Here is a 15670-nt window from a genome sequence, read left to right as displayed (position 1 = left end):
TCTCATCCACGCATTGAGACTCTGGAGCTCTGCCTGTCTCTTGGGCCCTGCGCGTGGCACAGGTAGCATTTCAGAAAATGCTACCCTGGAGGATCTGGATTTCAGCTTTCTACCTAAGAGCCTAAATTTTGCTTCCAGAACCTCTCTCCCACATTTTCCTATGTCATTAGTACCCACATGTACCAAGACAGCCGTCTCCTCCCCAGCACTATATAAAATCCTATCTAGGTGACGCGTGAGGTCCGCCACCTTCGCACCAGGCAGGCAAGTCACCAGGCGATCCTCACGTCCACCAGCCACCCAGCTATCTATATGCCTAATGATCGAATCACCAAGTACAACAGCTGTCCTAACCTTTCCCTCCCGGGCAACATTTGGAGATATATCCTTTGTTACTGTTTTACTGGTTAGTAGAAGGTCTACACAGGCTACTTGTATAAGAAGTTTTAGTGTTCTCAGTCTCCCTCTGCTGGTAGGAGTGCATAACCCAAGCGTCTTGAACGGTCTTGGAGGATCTAGAGGAAAGAAAATTAGCAGGTAAGGCCTAATTTCACCTTTTCTCGATTATCGGCCGAGGGGCCCATCTCTCCTCGGCCGATAAACATGCCCCAGTCCCGCCTTCACCGCGCCTCCGACACACCCCCGTCAATTTTGCCCGTTTCCGTGACAGATTGCAGTTGAAGACGCCCAAAATCGGCTTTCGATTATACCGATTTGGGTGCCCAAGGGAGAAAGACGCTCATCTCCTGATTTGGGTCAAAATATGGGCATCTTTCTCTTTCAAAAATAAGCTGGTTATTCACCTGTAGCAGGTGTTCTCCAAGGACATCAGGGTGAATATCCATACTGCCCTGCCCACCTCTCCTTGGAGTTGAATTCTGTCAGCTTTTTATTAGATTGATTGGTCCCATGTCATGATGGCAGGTTGGAAGTTGTGCACGCATGCGCAGTTCATCTCTTCTAAAAGCTTCTAGAAATGGAACGCTGAGGCATGTCTTCATGTTGGAGCTCTGTCAGTGACATCACCTGTCGATGCTAGATAGTCATCCTGCTGTCCTCTGAGAACACCTGCTACAGGTGTGTAACTGTTATTTTGCTGTGTATTTGTGTTTTTGCTTTAAATATTTGGTTAATATTTATCTTTCTTTAGCCATCTCCTCCCAGCTATGTTTATCTCTTTTCCTCTCCTCCATCTTCTATGTGAGTGAAGAGCAGCCTTTGACTGCAGTGACGTCAGCTTCTGTTTGGCTCAGGCAGATACCGAGCACCAAGTTTTAGATGTTGAATTTTCTAGTACTGCAGATAAACCTTGCAGAATGAGACTAACTTCTTGATAAAGTGATCTATGCTCTATGTGTCTGTAGGGTATATTTTGTCTTCTTATAATTATACAATGTGATTTTGTAATTCCTTTCTCTTTTTTTTTTTTCCCCTAGATAACTGTTTATCATCCAAATGAAGGAAGAGGCTTCCCCTTAGCTGATCTACCACCTTTGCCATCAGAAGACATTCGTATTTACAGCTTTGACAATTTACCAGGTGATGTCAGGCTTCTCTTCAAATACAAATTTATAGAAAAGAGGAAGCTGTAAATTTAAAACCTTTGATCTGCTCTTAGCAGTTATGTTTAACTCTTTCAAGAGAGAAATTTGAAGATGAGGGGCTGGGAGCAGGACTGGAGAAGGCAATCACAAATAGGAATGGAAGTGAGGTAGACAAAACAATTTTCATAAGATTGTGTTTGTGAGAGTTAACTAAACTAAAGGTAGACAAATCAATGGGGCCAGATGGAATACACCTGCAGGTATTGAAGGAATTGGGGATGTTCTGGAGGCTCTGCGGTCTGACTTTTTGACTAGTGCTTTAGAATTGGGAGTTGTCTTGGAGAACTGGAGAAGGGCAGATATAGTCCCTCTCTAGAAAAGTAGAAGTTGGGAACTACAAGCTGGCTAGTATGAACTCCTAAAACAGGATAGTGGGATTTCTGGAATCCAATGGTTTGCAGGATCAAAGGTAGCATGGCTTTGCTGGAGCCAGGTCTTGTCAGATGAATCTGATAATTTCTTCTACTGGGTGATCAGAGAGTTGGATCAAGGGAGAGTGCTAGACAGGAGGGGGAGGAGTTAAGATGTCGTCAGGAGCACATGCAGTGGTGTGAGCTCTGCTGATCAGAGTTGGAATCGGAAGGGCAAGGTATGTATCTTTCCCACTGAGGATGGTTCCAGTGCCCCAGACAACAGACTCTTGATCAATTTGTGAAGCTGCATTGGAGGGAGCTTTGCAAAGGATGCAGTGCTTTGGAGAGCTAGTGCCTGCTGGGGGAGGGGATTATTCCTTCAGTCCAGAGTTTTGATGCAGTCCCCCAAAGCACAGAAGTGAAGCCATTATAGAGGTAAATGCAGCTGGAACTGTCAGAAGGAGTGTTGGCTCTGGTTTTGCTCAGTGGGACAGCCTTATTGCAAAGTGTGGCTTCTGCAAGTGACTTCTGTGATGTTGTTGGCCCTAAATTGGCTGGTTCCCTTTGGAGGCGTATAGGAGTGGAACAGCCTCTAACACTGTCACTGTCAGTGTCTTACCTATTGAGAACACCTGTGGACCGGACCTGGACAAATTTCTCTTCTGCTCATTGCTTACTAGATACATGTCCCTACATTATGAAAACACCCCCTAAGCGTTTCATAGAAGAACGCGCATCCCATCTAAACTTCATGTTCCATGAAGGACTATTCCCACTGAATAAGGGAAACATTCTGCTCACACCTATCCTAAAAGACACCAAGAAAAAAACCCCAACAATCTCAAATTACAGACCGATTGCATCAATACCAGTGACCAAGTTGATGGAAGATATAGTGGTCAAACAACTAACAGAATACATTAACAAATTCTTCATACTGCATGAATCACAATCAGAATTTAGAACCCATCATAGCACTGAAACAGTTCTGATCACACTCCTGGCCAAATTTAGACATGAAATCGCAACAGGCAAAAACATCTTCCTACTCCAGTTTGACATATCGAGGGCATTTGACATGGTGGACCACCGAATCCTACTAAGAATACTCGATAAGTTAAGAATTGGAGGGAAAATACTCACATGGGTGAAGGGATTCCTGACCACCAGGTCTTACTAAGTAAAGTCAAATTCTATAATCTCCCTACCTTGGAATGCGGAATCCCACAGGGCTCACTACTCTTTTTTTTTTTTCTTTTTTTTTTGTTACATTTGAACCCCGTGCTTTCCCACTCATGGCAGGCTCAATGCGGCTTACATGGGGCAATGGAGGGTTAAGTGACTTGCCCAGAGTCACAAGGAGCTGCCTGTGTCTGAAGTGGGAATCGAACGCAGTTCCCCAGGACCAAAGTCCACCACCCTAACCACTAGGCCACTCCTCCACTCTCACTTGTGTTATTCAACCTATTGATGATCCCACTAGCCAGATCCTTATCCATACAAGGGTTTAACCTTCATAGCAGACCTCACATCCCACTTAAACTACCTGCTTCAACAAGGTCTCTTCCCTAAGCAAAATGGCAACATCCTACTCACCCCAATACTAAAAGACCCCAAGGAAAATAAACGAAATTACTAACTACTGCCCAGTAGCATCTATCGCACTGCTAGTCAAACAACTTACTGATTATATAAACAAATTCACAATATTACATGATTCACAATCAGGATTTCACCCCCTCCATATCACTGAAACAGTACTAATTACCCTCCTAGACAAATTCAAGCAGGAAATAACAACAGGTAATAGCATACTTCTCCTCCAATTCGACATGTCTAGTGCGTTCAACATGGTAAACCATAAAATACTACTAAGACTCCTAGATTACTTCGGGATTGGTGGAAACATACTCAGTTGGATCAAGGGTTTCCTAACCACTAGAACATATCAAGTGAAGTCAAGCTCAAACATATCATCACCGTGGAAAGCAGACTGCAGAGTACCTCAAGGATCACCACTATCACCGATCCTTTTCAACCTAATGATGACCCCACTAACCAAGTCCTTATCCAACCAAGGCCTTAACCCTTTCATCTACGCAGACAGTGTCACAATATACATTCCTTACAAACATGACCTGATAGAAATCGCCAGCGAAATCAAGCTCAGCTTGAACATCATGAACTCATGGGCAAATGCATGTCAACTAAAACTCAACACAGAAAAAAACACACTGTCTCATCCTCTCATCCCAATACAATACGAACAAACCCATAAACATAAACACCCCAGATTACACCCTCCCTATCTCAGACAGCCTGAAAATTCTCGGCGTTACAATCGACCATAACCTCACACTAGAGAACCAAGTGAAAACTACAACAAAGAAAATGTTCCACTCAATGTAGAAAAACAAATGTGTGAAACCATTCTTCCTGAGGGAAACATTCCGCAACTTGATACAATCAATGGTACTAAGCCAAGTAGACTACTGCAATGGAATTTATGCGGGATGCAAAGAACAAATCATAAAGAAACTCCAGACCACTCAAAACACGGCAGCCCCTACGTCTTGCCCCATCCTTGGCCACCTTTAAATCTAGACTGAAAGCCCACCTCTTTAACATTGCTTTTGACTCGTAACCACTTGTAACCACTCACCTCCACCTACCCTCCTCTCCTTCCTGTACACATTAATTGATTTGATTTGATTACTTTATTTTTTGTCTATTAGATTGTAAGCTCTTTGAGCAGGGACTGTCTTCTATGTTTGTGCAGTGCTGCGTACGCCTTGTAGCGCTATAGAAATGCTAAATAGTAGTAGTAGTAGTAGTACTTATATTTGGAAAATTCGATTTGAAAGCGCCAAACCCCTTCAAGAAAAACTGCACTGGCTCCCAATCAAAGAACGAATTGCTTTCAAAATCTGCACCCTGGTTCATAAATTTATCTACGGCGAAGCCCCGGGATACATGACAGACCTCATAGACCTACTAACCAGAAACGCAACAGGATTAACACAAACATACCTAAATCTCCACTTCCCAAGCTGCAAAGGACTCAAATACAAATCAACTTATGCATCCAGTTTTTCCTATATAAGCACACAACTATGGAATGCATTACCAAAAGCCGTGAAAACAACATACGACCACCTGAACTTCCGGAAATCACTAAAAACTAACCTGTTCAAAAAGGCATACCCTACCAACCCAACTTAAATGCTTGTACCCTGCAACACAATTGCACATGAACCTTATTCTACCACAGCATCACTTTGTATTTGTTCATACCGGAACTGGCGAACGCCTCTACGGTACTATGTAAGCCACATTGAGCCTGCAAATAGGTGGGAAAATGTGGGATACAAATGCAACAAATAAATATATGCCGATGACGTTAGTCTATAGCCCTTTCAAAAATAACCCATCGGAAATCACCTCCAAAATCACGAATGGCATGAACACCATAGAATCCTGGGCAGTATGGCAACGCTTATGTTCTTAGGCACGAGCCATTTACTGTAGCTGCCTGCTTACTAGCGCACCCAACTTCCAGAGGTTTGAAGTTATTGCAAGGCCAATGCCAACCAGAATCCCCTGCAGGTAGAGCATTAGCTAGAGCTGAACTTGGTGTACACTTTGTGTCCAGTAGCTCCACCCACTCAGCACAGGAGAGCTGATACCGGGAAATATGTGTACACATCACTGTGTTGTCTCCTGAGGGGGGGGGGGGGGGGGGAGATAGAAATGGTTTTTATTTCATATAAAAAAAATTGGGAACAATCCCAATATTCCCCCCTCGAACTGGCTATAGCTTGTGGTGCCAACATCAACTGCTACATTCTCCAGATGATGGCCTCCTGGTCCTGGCCTGGGGCCCCAGGACATCTGCGGACTGGGACTTTCCAAGCAGCTACTGCCTGACCAAACCAAGGTCTGTGGGCTGAGGCTTGGAGCATGAGAGCCTAAGCTTCTCCCACTCAATCAGGCCATAGCCTGATCCCTGAGCAGCTTACTTACCGGGCCGTACTCTGTAGAATGTGCCTCTTGGAGTCCTGCCTGAAACTACACTGTACCATCTGCTGGAGGCAGATAAATACCTGCAAGTTCTAGGACTGTACAACCTCTTATACTGAGTCACCGAGTTGTCTTTTTCTTTTTTTTTCTTTTTTTTTTTAACCCTTGGTCAGGCGATATAACTCGCTTGACTGTACTAGTCTATCAGGACAAAAAGGAATTTGTGTTTTCCGGCATTGTTTATACAACTTCCACCTTTTTAAATATACACTCCATGTGGAAACTCAAAAGAGTAAAACCTTTCTTCCCGAGATACATCTTCCGTACGCTGGTACAGTCAATGGTACTGAGTCACCTGGACTACTGCAACGCACTGTATGCTGGATGCAAAGAACAGACTATCAAAAAAAAACTCCAAACAGCCCAAAATACTGCCGCCAGACTCATATTTGGAAAAACTAAATATGAAAGTGCAAAACCCCTAAGAGAGAAACTTCACTGGCTCCCACTCAAGGAACGCATCTTGTTCCAGATCTGCACGATTGTTCACAAAATCATCCACGCAGACGCCCCCACCTATATGCTAAACCTCGTGGACCTGCCTCCCAGAAATGCCAAAAGATCATCCCGCAAATTTCTGTATCTACACTTCCCCAGCTGTAAAGGACTAAAATACAAGCTGATGCATGCCACTACCTTCTCTTACATGAGCACGCAGTTGTGGAATGCAATACTTACTACCTTGAAAACTATTTCGAAATAACCAACTTTCGTAAATCTCTGAAGACACATCTCTTCAACAAGGCCTACAAAGAGAACCCATAACCTTACTAAATCACCTCGCCAACCCACCCAGTTAGGAAAGTCTACTTTCTATACATATCCGCCTAAATCTTTTCTTCTTTCCCTTATTTAATATTTTTACATCACTAATTGTATTTGACGTCCTGGAATGACAAAGCCATAACAGGACTCTGTAAGCTACATTGAGCCAGCAAATAGGTGGGAAAATGTGGGATACAAATGCAATAAATAAAAATAAAATAAATAAAATACTGTAACTATGGGTCTTTATTTTTTTGTCTGTCTTCAATACCAAAAATATGTTGCCAATTTGGTGAGGAAACACATCTGGCAAGAGTTTGAAGTAATGTAATCTGACTCTCTTGTAGAGGGTCAGATGGGAATTGTGGCTTGGCTGTGGTTGTGTGTTTGTTTTTTATGTTTATGCAATACTCAAAGGGTAGAGGACCCAAAAGTTATGCAATAAAAGTGAGAACTAAGATGGCATTTGCTGTGCCTTGGTCGTTGCTGAATAGATATTGATGGGCTGGAGTGTAAATTTTAAGGGGCTTCGACGTTAGCTTCAGAACATTTAGTACAGGAACAGTGCTGGGCAGACTTTTACGGTCTGTGCCTGAGAAAGGCAAGGACAAATCAAACTCGGGTATACATATAAAGTATTGCATACCGTGTAAATGAGTTTATCTTGTTGGGCAGACTGGATGGACTGTTCAGGTCTTTATCTAATGTTATTTACTATGTTACTATGGTGTGAAAGCTGCAGATTTTCGCAAATCCTTCCTTGTGCTTTCCTGTTTTGACAATTCTTGGTATGTTTCCTTACCTTTCTTTCTTTTCCTTAGAAAATACAATTTTGTGAAGAGTAACTTGATGTTTGCACAAGAGATTCTGGACTCAGAAAAAGTATTCATATTAAAATATTTAATTTTGTGTAATTTTCTTTCAGATAAATACTGGAAGAAATACCAGTATGCATCGAAGTTCATACAGCTTGTAAGATCCAAAACTCCAAAGGTTACGTACTACACCAGATATTCTAAATGCATGTTAATGGAGAACTTTCCCAATGCAGATGCTGAAATCTGTTTCTATGATGGTAAGTATTTGAATTGAAAGTTAACTCCTAGATTGTGCCTTCACAGTACCATAATTGCATGCCAGACTTTATATTAAGGGCACATTATGGCACCGACAATTTTATCTGGTGGTACATGCTGCTTCATGGATACATTTGTTGCAGTTTTAACTCTTTTTTTTTTTTTTTTCTTGTGTCCCCTTTTTCTGTGTTGCACTCAGAGGGTCTTTACAGCAAAGGAAATAGCATTAGTCAATCTTGGACAGTTCTAATTCTTTAGGAAACCACTGTTTATTCTGTGTGATAGTAGGATAATCTGTATGATTTGATTGTTTGGATGGTCCATGTGAAATTAATATACCACTTTATTAAATACTAGTAAATGAGGCCTGTTTCTGACACAAATGAAACAGGCGCTAGCAAGGTTTTTGTCGGAGTGTGTATGTTTGAGAGTGTGTGTGAGAATGACTGTGTGTGAGAGAGAGAGAGTGAATGTGTTCGTGACAGAGTGAGACTGCTGGGTGCGAGTGTGTCTGCTCTGTCCCCTGCTCCCCCTCCAGCCACCCAGGGATGCTCTTATCTCCCCTGCCCCCCCTCCCGCCACCCAGCGAGTCTCCTCTCTCCCCGGCTCCCCCCTCCAGCCACCCAGCGATTGTCCTCTCTCCCCTGCCCCCCTCCAGACACCCAGCGATTCTAGTTTTTCCTGTGGCCCCCCTCCAGCCACCCAGCAATTCTCCGTTTTCCCTTGCCCCCACCGATGCTCTTCTCTCCCTGGACCGTTCCCCCCCCTTCCAGGCACCAGCGAATCTCCTGTCTCCCCTGCCCCATCGATTCGCCACTGTGCACCTGCCCTCCCACCTGTGGTTGGTCAGCTGTTGCGTGTGACGTGCATAGGGTGAGCGATGCGATTCGGTGAGTGTCATTGCTCTGCTCTCAATGTCATCACGTTGTGATGCGAGGGCGGGGCAGACACTTATGGGCAAACAGCGATCTACACAACTACACACTACTTCTGGCTTCCGGCTTCATTAGAATGTTGGAGGTGCGTTTTATATAGAGAGATTATTTGAAAGTATCTTATGTAATGCACCGATGTACCTTTAATTTGTCCTGCAGGAGAAAACCTAAACACATTGTGAATGCTTCTGAATTGTGAATTGTTGCCATCACTCTTTGTTCTGTTCAGCTGTAGGATTTCTAGTGCAGCACACGAGTCCACTGGTCACAATTATAGAGGATTTGGGGATCGGTGTGTATTTTTATGTGTATAATATCCTCCTCTTGACATACACTTCATCTGCTGCCCCAGATTTTGTGCCTTTACAGCAGTATCTTCATCCTGTGGTCCGTTGGCTCACAGAACAGTTTAATTCTTAATATTGAAAACTACAGTATGGATCATGGGCTGCCCTACTCGGCCTACCCAGATTCCAGTTTTGTTTGGACATCCAGTGAAAGTACTGGACTCTCTTAGGTATTTGAACATGGTGATTTACTTTTAATTGTTTTTGTTTTTCCAAATTTCTTTTATTAAATTTTCAAAGAGAATGACATAAAGAGCAAATTACTAGCTTCTTGAAGGACCTTTTTGTACTTCTGCAGTTACATCCTGACCTGTTGGAGTTATTTAGATGACCCTGCTTTGCATTTGTTGCATCCTATTTTGATTTCACATTTAAATTAAATTATTTTTTTAACTTTGTTTTGCCTAAATAAGAGTGTAGCTATCTAACTGAATCCACTGAGCCATCTCCCCCCCCCCCCCCACCATTACACTAGTAAAAAAATTGATTTACTTCTACTTATTCTACACTACTCAGGATTTTGTAGACCCCGACCGTATATCCACTCATCTGTCTCTTTCGAAGCTGTGAAGCCCTAACCTCTTTAGCCTTTCCTCATACAAGAGGAGTTCCATCTCCTTTACCACTCTTCTTTGAACCTTTTCTAATTCCGCTATATCTTTTTCAAGATACGGCAACCAGAACTGAACGCAATAAGGTGCAGTCACACCTTGGAGCGATATAGAGGTATTATAGTATTTCTCCTTATCACTCCCTTAGAGATCCTATGTATTTGTGTCAAGCTCTCTTGAATTCCGATACTGTTTTCACTATTCCCATGAGATGGCTGTTCTCTAGTATATGCACTGTAGCGAGTGCCACTCTGTAGTGTTTTCCTCACTTGCATATCATTGTAGCTACAGTGATGATGGGGCTGGGTGCGTTACAAAAAGGGGCCTTCTGCTGCTTGGACAGATGCATATTGGATTGTTCCAGGAACACCGCAGCTTACAGTGATCTCTGGTAGATTTCAGTTTTCTCTACCTCCATCTGCTGATAGAAAGGGATGACAACCCATTTCTCCTTGCTTTTACATGTGTTCAACACAGTGGGGGGGAGGGGAAATCTTATTTGTTATGTGCTGAATCATTGAGTGAAAAGATATTTCCTCGTATTTATTTTAAAAGTATTACCATGTAACTTAATTGAATGTGCCCTGGTCTTTGTGCTTTATGAAAGAGTAAAAAATTGATTCGTGTTTATCTGTAATACTCAGGACTTCGTAGATCTCTGTAAGTACATAAGAATTGCCATACTGGAACAGACCAAAGGTCCATCAAGCCCAGCTTCCTCCACGACCCTCCAGACCGGTCAAGACGCGTGGGTTATGTCCTCCTACCAGCAGAGGGAGACTGAGAAACACTGAGCTTTTGAATACTGTATATATAACCTGTGCAGTACATCCACTAGCCAGTATTTTCTCAGTCTCAGCAGAGGTAGAAGGACAGCCTGTGCAGTCTTCAATAGTCTGGTGAGGTAGTTTGGATACTAGGTCACGGGGACTGGTGGGGTTCCTGACTATTTTCTGTTGCTTGGCATCCCTGTACGTGTGTTAATTAAAAAAAAAAAAAAAAAAAGCAGAATAATAAGTGCTTCGGGGCCCTGGGTCCGGTGGGGCCCAGTGTTTTCCCCCTGGGGTGTCACACCTATTTTGGGTCCCTCCCCCTGTGCTGCTCTCTGTTTGAGAACTTGGCAGCTTTGTGCCTCGGCTGCTTTCCTGGTACTGTAGGCTTGAGTGCCTCACAATTCTCAGCTGCCAATTTAATGTTACTGTCTCTTTAAGGGCAACAGTGAATTTTCTCCTGCTCGGAACGAACGGGGTTTCAGTTCGTTGTTAGAGCGTGAGAGCAGCGCGAGTGTGTTGAGTGAGTGAAAGTTTTTTGGATCCGGCTCACGCGGCATTGTTTTTTGGTTTGCCCTCGTGTTTGGATGGCGGGTAAACTGCTCCGGTGTCGCGCGTGCCGCAGTGTAGAATCTCCGGGAGCTCAATGCCGTCTTTGCGGCGAACCGAAGCAAGTGCCGGTGGCAGCGGCTCCCCCCGAGTTGACTGCGGAGGTCCCGGCAGTTTCGGGAGTTGCTGGGGCAGTGGGGACGCCGCTCGGGACATCGTCGGCGGTTCCGGTTTTGGCGGGAACGGCCGCCATTTTGTCAGCGGCGCGCACTGCGGAATCAGCAGTTTTTGGGCCCGCTTCCCCCGTTTTGGTCACAAAAAGCCCGTCTGAGGCTCCTGGAGGGGTTGGTTTCCCCCCGGAGTTCGTGTGGACCCTCTATCAGGCATGGAGGACGGGACCCCCCCAATTGGAGGAGGGGGCTAGTACCTCTTTGGCTAAAAGACCAAGGGTGGATTGGTCAGAGGACGGGGAGTTTTTTTCTCCGGGTGGTTCTGACAGAGCTCTTAGTGAATTGGGGGACCCAGAGGGGTTTGAAGGTTTGCAGGATGCGGAGTGCCTAATTCCTGGTGAGGATCCCTCGGTGGTTCGTATTTTTCACAGGGATGAGCTGTCTGAGCTTATAGATCAGGTGTCGGCCACCCTTAAGTTTGATCAGCCAGAGGTAGCCATGGGGGAGGCTAGACAGGTGGATCCCTTAGTTAAAGGTATCCAGAGGAAAGCCCGGTCCTTCCCCATGAACAAGGACCTCCGGGATATGGTCTTTCAGGAGTGGAATGTTCCGGATGTGCCATGTAAAGTAGCGAAAGCCATGGCGAGGCTTTATCCTCTTCCGCAGGAAGATAGGGATTCCTTTAAGGCTCCCACTGTGGATGCCGTGGTGACAGCAGTTACTAAAGCCACGGCGATCCCGGTAGACGGAGGTACCGCTCTCCGTGACCCCCAGGATAGGAGGCTGGAATCATTTCTCAAACGTAGTTTTGATCTGTCAGCTCTCGCCTTGCAGGCTTCGGTGTGTGGGGGCCTGGTAGCTCGGGCGTGTTTTCGCTGGGCCGAGAAGCTTCTGGATGATTCGGTGGATGTTGGTTCCTCGGGGGTTCAGGAGTTAGCCAAGCTGGAGATGGGATCGTCCTTTTTGTCGGATGCTCTTTATGATTTATTGCGGGCTTCGGCGAAGAATATGGCTATGGTAGTGGGAGCGCGTAGGGCCCTTTGGTTACGCGGTTGGGTCGCGGACGCGGCCTCTAAGGCTAAGCTGTGTTCTCTTCCCTTCAAGGGGTCCATGCTTTTTGGTGAGGAATTGGATAAGTTGGTGAAAGGTCTCAGTGATGCCAAGGCCCCTAGGCTTCCGGATTTTCGTTCCAAGGCGGCTTCCAGGGGCACTTCCTCCCGAGGGCGGTTTAAGGAGGCTCGTCGGTATAGGCCAGGGAGGTCTAGTGGGGCTCCTAGGGGTCGTTTCTTCCAGCGCACCCAGTCCTTTCGTGGGAGTCGTCGCGGAGGGCGTGACTTTTCCACGGGAGGGCAGGTCTTGGGGCGTAATGCACAATGAAGGTGTGCGGGCCGAGGCTCTGGTTCGGGTAGGGGCTCGTCTGAGTCTTTTTTACCAGAACTGGGCCCAAATCACTTCAGATCAGTGGGTTCTCGAGGTGGTGCGAGACGGCTATGCCCTGGAGTTCGACAGTTCACCTCCCGAAAGGTTCTTGGAGTCCCCTTGTCATTCGAGGCTCAAGCGGGCAGCTGTGCGGGACACGTTGGCTCGGTTGATCAGGTTGGGGGCGGTGGTACCGGTTCCCCTCGCTCAGCGCGGCTCGGGCTGCTATTCGATCTATTTTGTGGTCCCAAAGAAGGAGGATGCCTTTCGGCCTATCTTAGATCTAAAGAGGGTCAATGCAGCTCTCAAGGTTCCCTCGTTTCGCATGGAAACGTTGCGGTCAGTCATTGTCGCGGTTCAGGACGGAGAGTTTCTAACGTCTTTGGATTTGACGGAAGCTTATCTCCACATTCCTATTCGTGCTGCTCATCAGCGATTTCTTCGCTTTTCGGTATTAGGGAAGCACTTTCAGTTCTGTGCTCTACCTTTCGGACTAGCAACGGCTCCCCGAACGTTTTCCAAAGTTATGGTAGTAGTGGCAGCGGCTTTGCGGAGGCAGGGTGTTCTGGTGCACCCGTACCTGGACGATTGGCTGATTCGAGCCAAGTCCAGGTCGGAGAGCGAGATGGCTACTGCTCGAGTGGTTCAGTTTCTTCAGTCTCTGGGCTGGGTAGTGAACTTCGGCAAGAGTCATCTGGTGCTGTTGCAGTCGCTGGAATATCTGGGGATGCTTTTCGATACCAAGAAGGGTCGAGTATTCTTGCCGGGTCCCCGGATTCGCAAGTTGCAGGGTCAGATTCGTCGGTTTCTGGCGGACTCAGCACCGACGGCCCGGGAGTATCTGCAAGTCCTGGGGTTGATGGCGGCCACCATAGAGGTAGTTCCGTGGGCCCGGGCGCACATGCGGCAGTTGCAGTCAGCTCTTCTCAGTCGTTGGTCACCACTGAGTCAGGAGTTGGACAGTCGTCTTCAGCTGGCTGTAATTCCACGCGTCAGTCTCCGGTGGTGGCTAGACACAGACAATCTGGAAAAGGGAATGCCATTGGAGGCCCCGCAGTGGGTGGTCCTCGTCACAGATGCCAGTCTACAAGGCTGGGGAGCTCATTGTCTCGGGCAAGTGGCTCAAGGTCGGTGGACTCAGAGGCTCAGTGGTCCATCAATCGTTTGGAAACTCGGGCCATTCGGCTCGCGCTTCAGGCTTTTCAGAGTCTCCTGTGCCGGAAAGCAGTCAGGGTCTTCTGCGACAACGCCACCGCCGTGGCTTATGTCAACCGTCAGGGGGGCACAAAGAGTCAGGCGGTCGCGGAGGAGGCGGCGTTGTTGTGCCAATGGGCGGAGAGTCACCTGCTAGCGCTCTCCGCGGCACATGTGGCCGGAGTGGACAATGTGGACGCAGATTACCTGAGCAGGCATACTCTAGACCCAGGAGAGTGGTCTCTGCATCGGTCGGTGTTCGAGCGCATTGTGTCGGTCTGGGGTCTTCCCGAGGTGGACCTGATGGCAACGGCCCACAATGCTCAAGTGCCGAGGTTTTTCAGTCGTTGGAGGGACCCTCGAGCGGAAGGGATCGACGCTCTGCTGGTGCCCTGGCCTCAGGAGTTGCTGTATGTTTTTCCTCCATGGCCGTTAGTCGGACGCGTAGTTCAACGCATAGCTCGGCACCCCGGACGGGTGATTTTGATAGCCCCGAATTGGCCGCGTCGGCCGTGGTTCGGAGATCTGGTACGGCTGGCGGTAGCAGACCCTCTTCCGTTGTCAGATTCAGAGGTGTTGTGTCAGGGCCCAATAGTTATGCCAGATCCGGTTCGGTTCTCGCTTACGGCCTGGCTCTTGAGAGGCACAGGTTAAAGAAGAAGGGTTTTTCGGCCAGAGTTATCGCCACAATGTTGAGCTCTCGTAGGCAATCTACTTCGTTGGCTTACGTCCGGGTTTGGAGAGTTTTTGAGCATTGGTGCGCAGGTAGACAGGTTCTTCCTTTTCGTGCGTCTGTGACTGATGTATTGGAGTTCCTACAGGATGGTATGGACAGGGGTCTGGCCTTGTCCTCTTTAAAAGTACAGGTGGCAGCTTTGTCCTGTTTTCGGGGGAAGGTTCAGGGGAAGTCTTTAGCTTCTAGTCCTGATGTGGTTCGTTTTTTGAAGGGCGTTAAGTTGCTGCGACAGCCTCGGCGGCGGATGGTGCCTCCGTGGGATTTGAATCTCGTTCTGGATGCTTTGGTTAGGCCGCCGTTTGAGCCCTTGGTGGCTGTTTCGGACAAGGATCTTTCATTAAAGACGGTTTTCTTAGTGGCCATTACTTCAGCTCGGAGGGTGTCGGAGCTTCATGCTTTGTCTTGTAGGGAACCCTTCTTGATTTTTTCCAAGGAAAAGGTTTCGTTGCGGCCAGTACCGTCCTTTTTGCCCAAGGTGGTCTCAGAGTTTCATGTTAATCAAGTCATTTCCTTGCCAGTTTTGGGTAATTTGGCGGGGGATACGGAGCAGCGTCGTCTGGCAAAGCTAGATGTGCGGAGAGTCTTGCGCTGTTATATTTCCAGAACTCGGGAGTATAGAGTTTCTGATCGTTTGTTCGTCCTGCATGGTGGTGCAAAGAAGGGCGTGGCAGCATCCAAGGCAACGATAGCAAGGTGGTTAAAGGAGGCGATTGTTTCGGCTTATTTGCTAAAAGGTCGCTTGGCTCCTAAGGAGTTTTCGGCCCATTCTACCAGGGGAATGGCGGCCTCTTGGGCGGAATGTAGCATGATTCCTCCGTTAGATATTTGTCGAGCGGCGGTTTGGTCTTCTTTGCATTCCTTTGTTAAGCATTATAGGATTGATGTGCATGCAAAGGAAGAGGCTGGCTTTGGGGCTGCAGTGTTGACCTCTGGCCTTCGTGGATCCCGCCCGTAGGATATTTACTGCTTTGGTACGTCCCACGCGTCTTGACCGGTCTGGAGGGTCATGGAGGAAGGTGAAATTAGATCTTACCTGCTAATTTTCTTTCCTCTAGACCCTC

The 15670-nt window shown here is 46.8% G+C and overlaps 1 protein-coding gene across 2 annotated transcripts in view; it reads left to right on the top strand.

Annotated features, from left to right (window-relative positions):
- Positions 1-15670, top strand: part of PLK4 (polo like kinase 4) — a 76478-nt gene that overhangs the window by 31922 nt on the left and 28886 nt on the right. For both annotated transcript variants that reach the window (XM_030191753.1, XM_030191752.1), the window contains exons 9-10: positions 1437-1539; positions 7728-7877. In XM_030191753.1, coding sequence (XP_030047613.1) covers positions 1437-1539; positions 7728-7877 — 253 coding nt within the window. The remainder of the gene's footprint in view (positions 1-1436; positions 1540-7727; positions 7878-15670) is intronic.

This window comes from Microcaecilia unicolor, chromosome 2 (genome assembly GCF_901765095.1).
Source record: "Microcaecilia unicolor chromosome 2, aMicUni1.1, whole genome shotgun sequence".
Classification (NCBI taxonomy): Eukaryota; Metazoa; Chordata; class Amphibia; order Gymnophiona; family Siphonopidae; genus Microcaecilia; species Microcaecilia unicolor.
The sequence above is the reverse complement of the archived record's forward strand: the minus strand, read 5'-3'. Positions and strand labels throughout refer to the sequence as shown.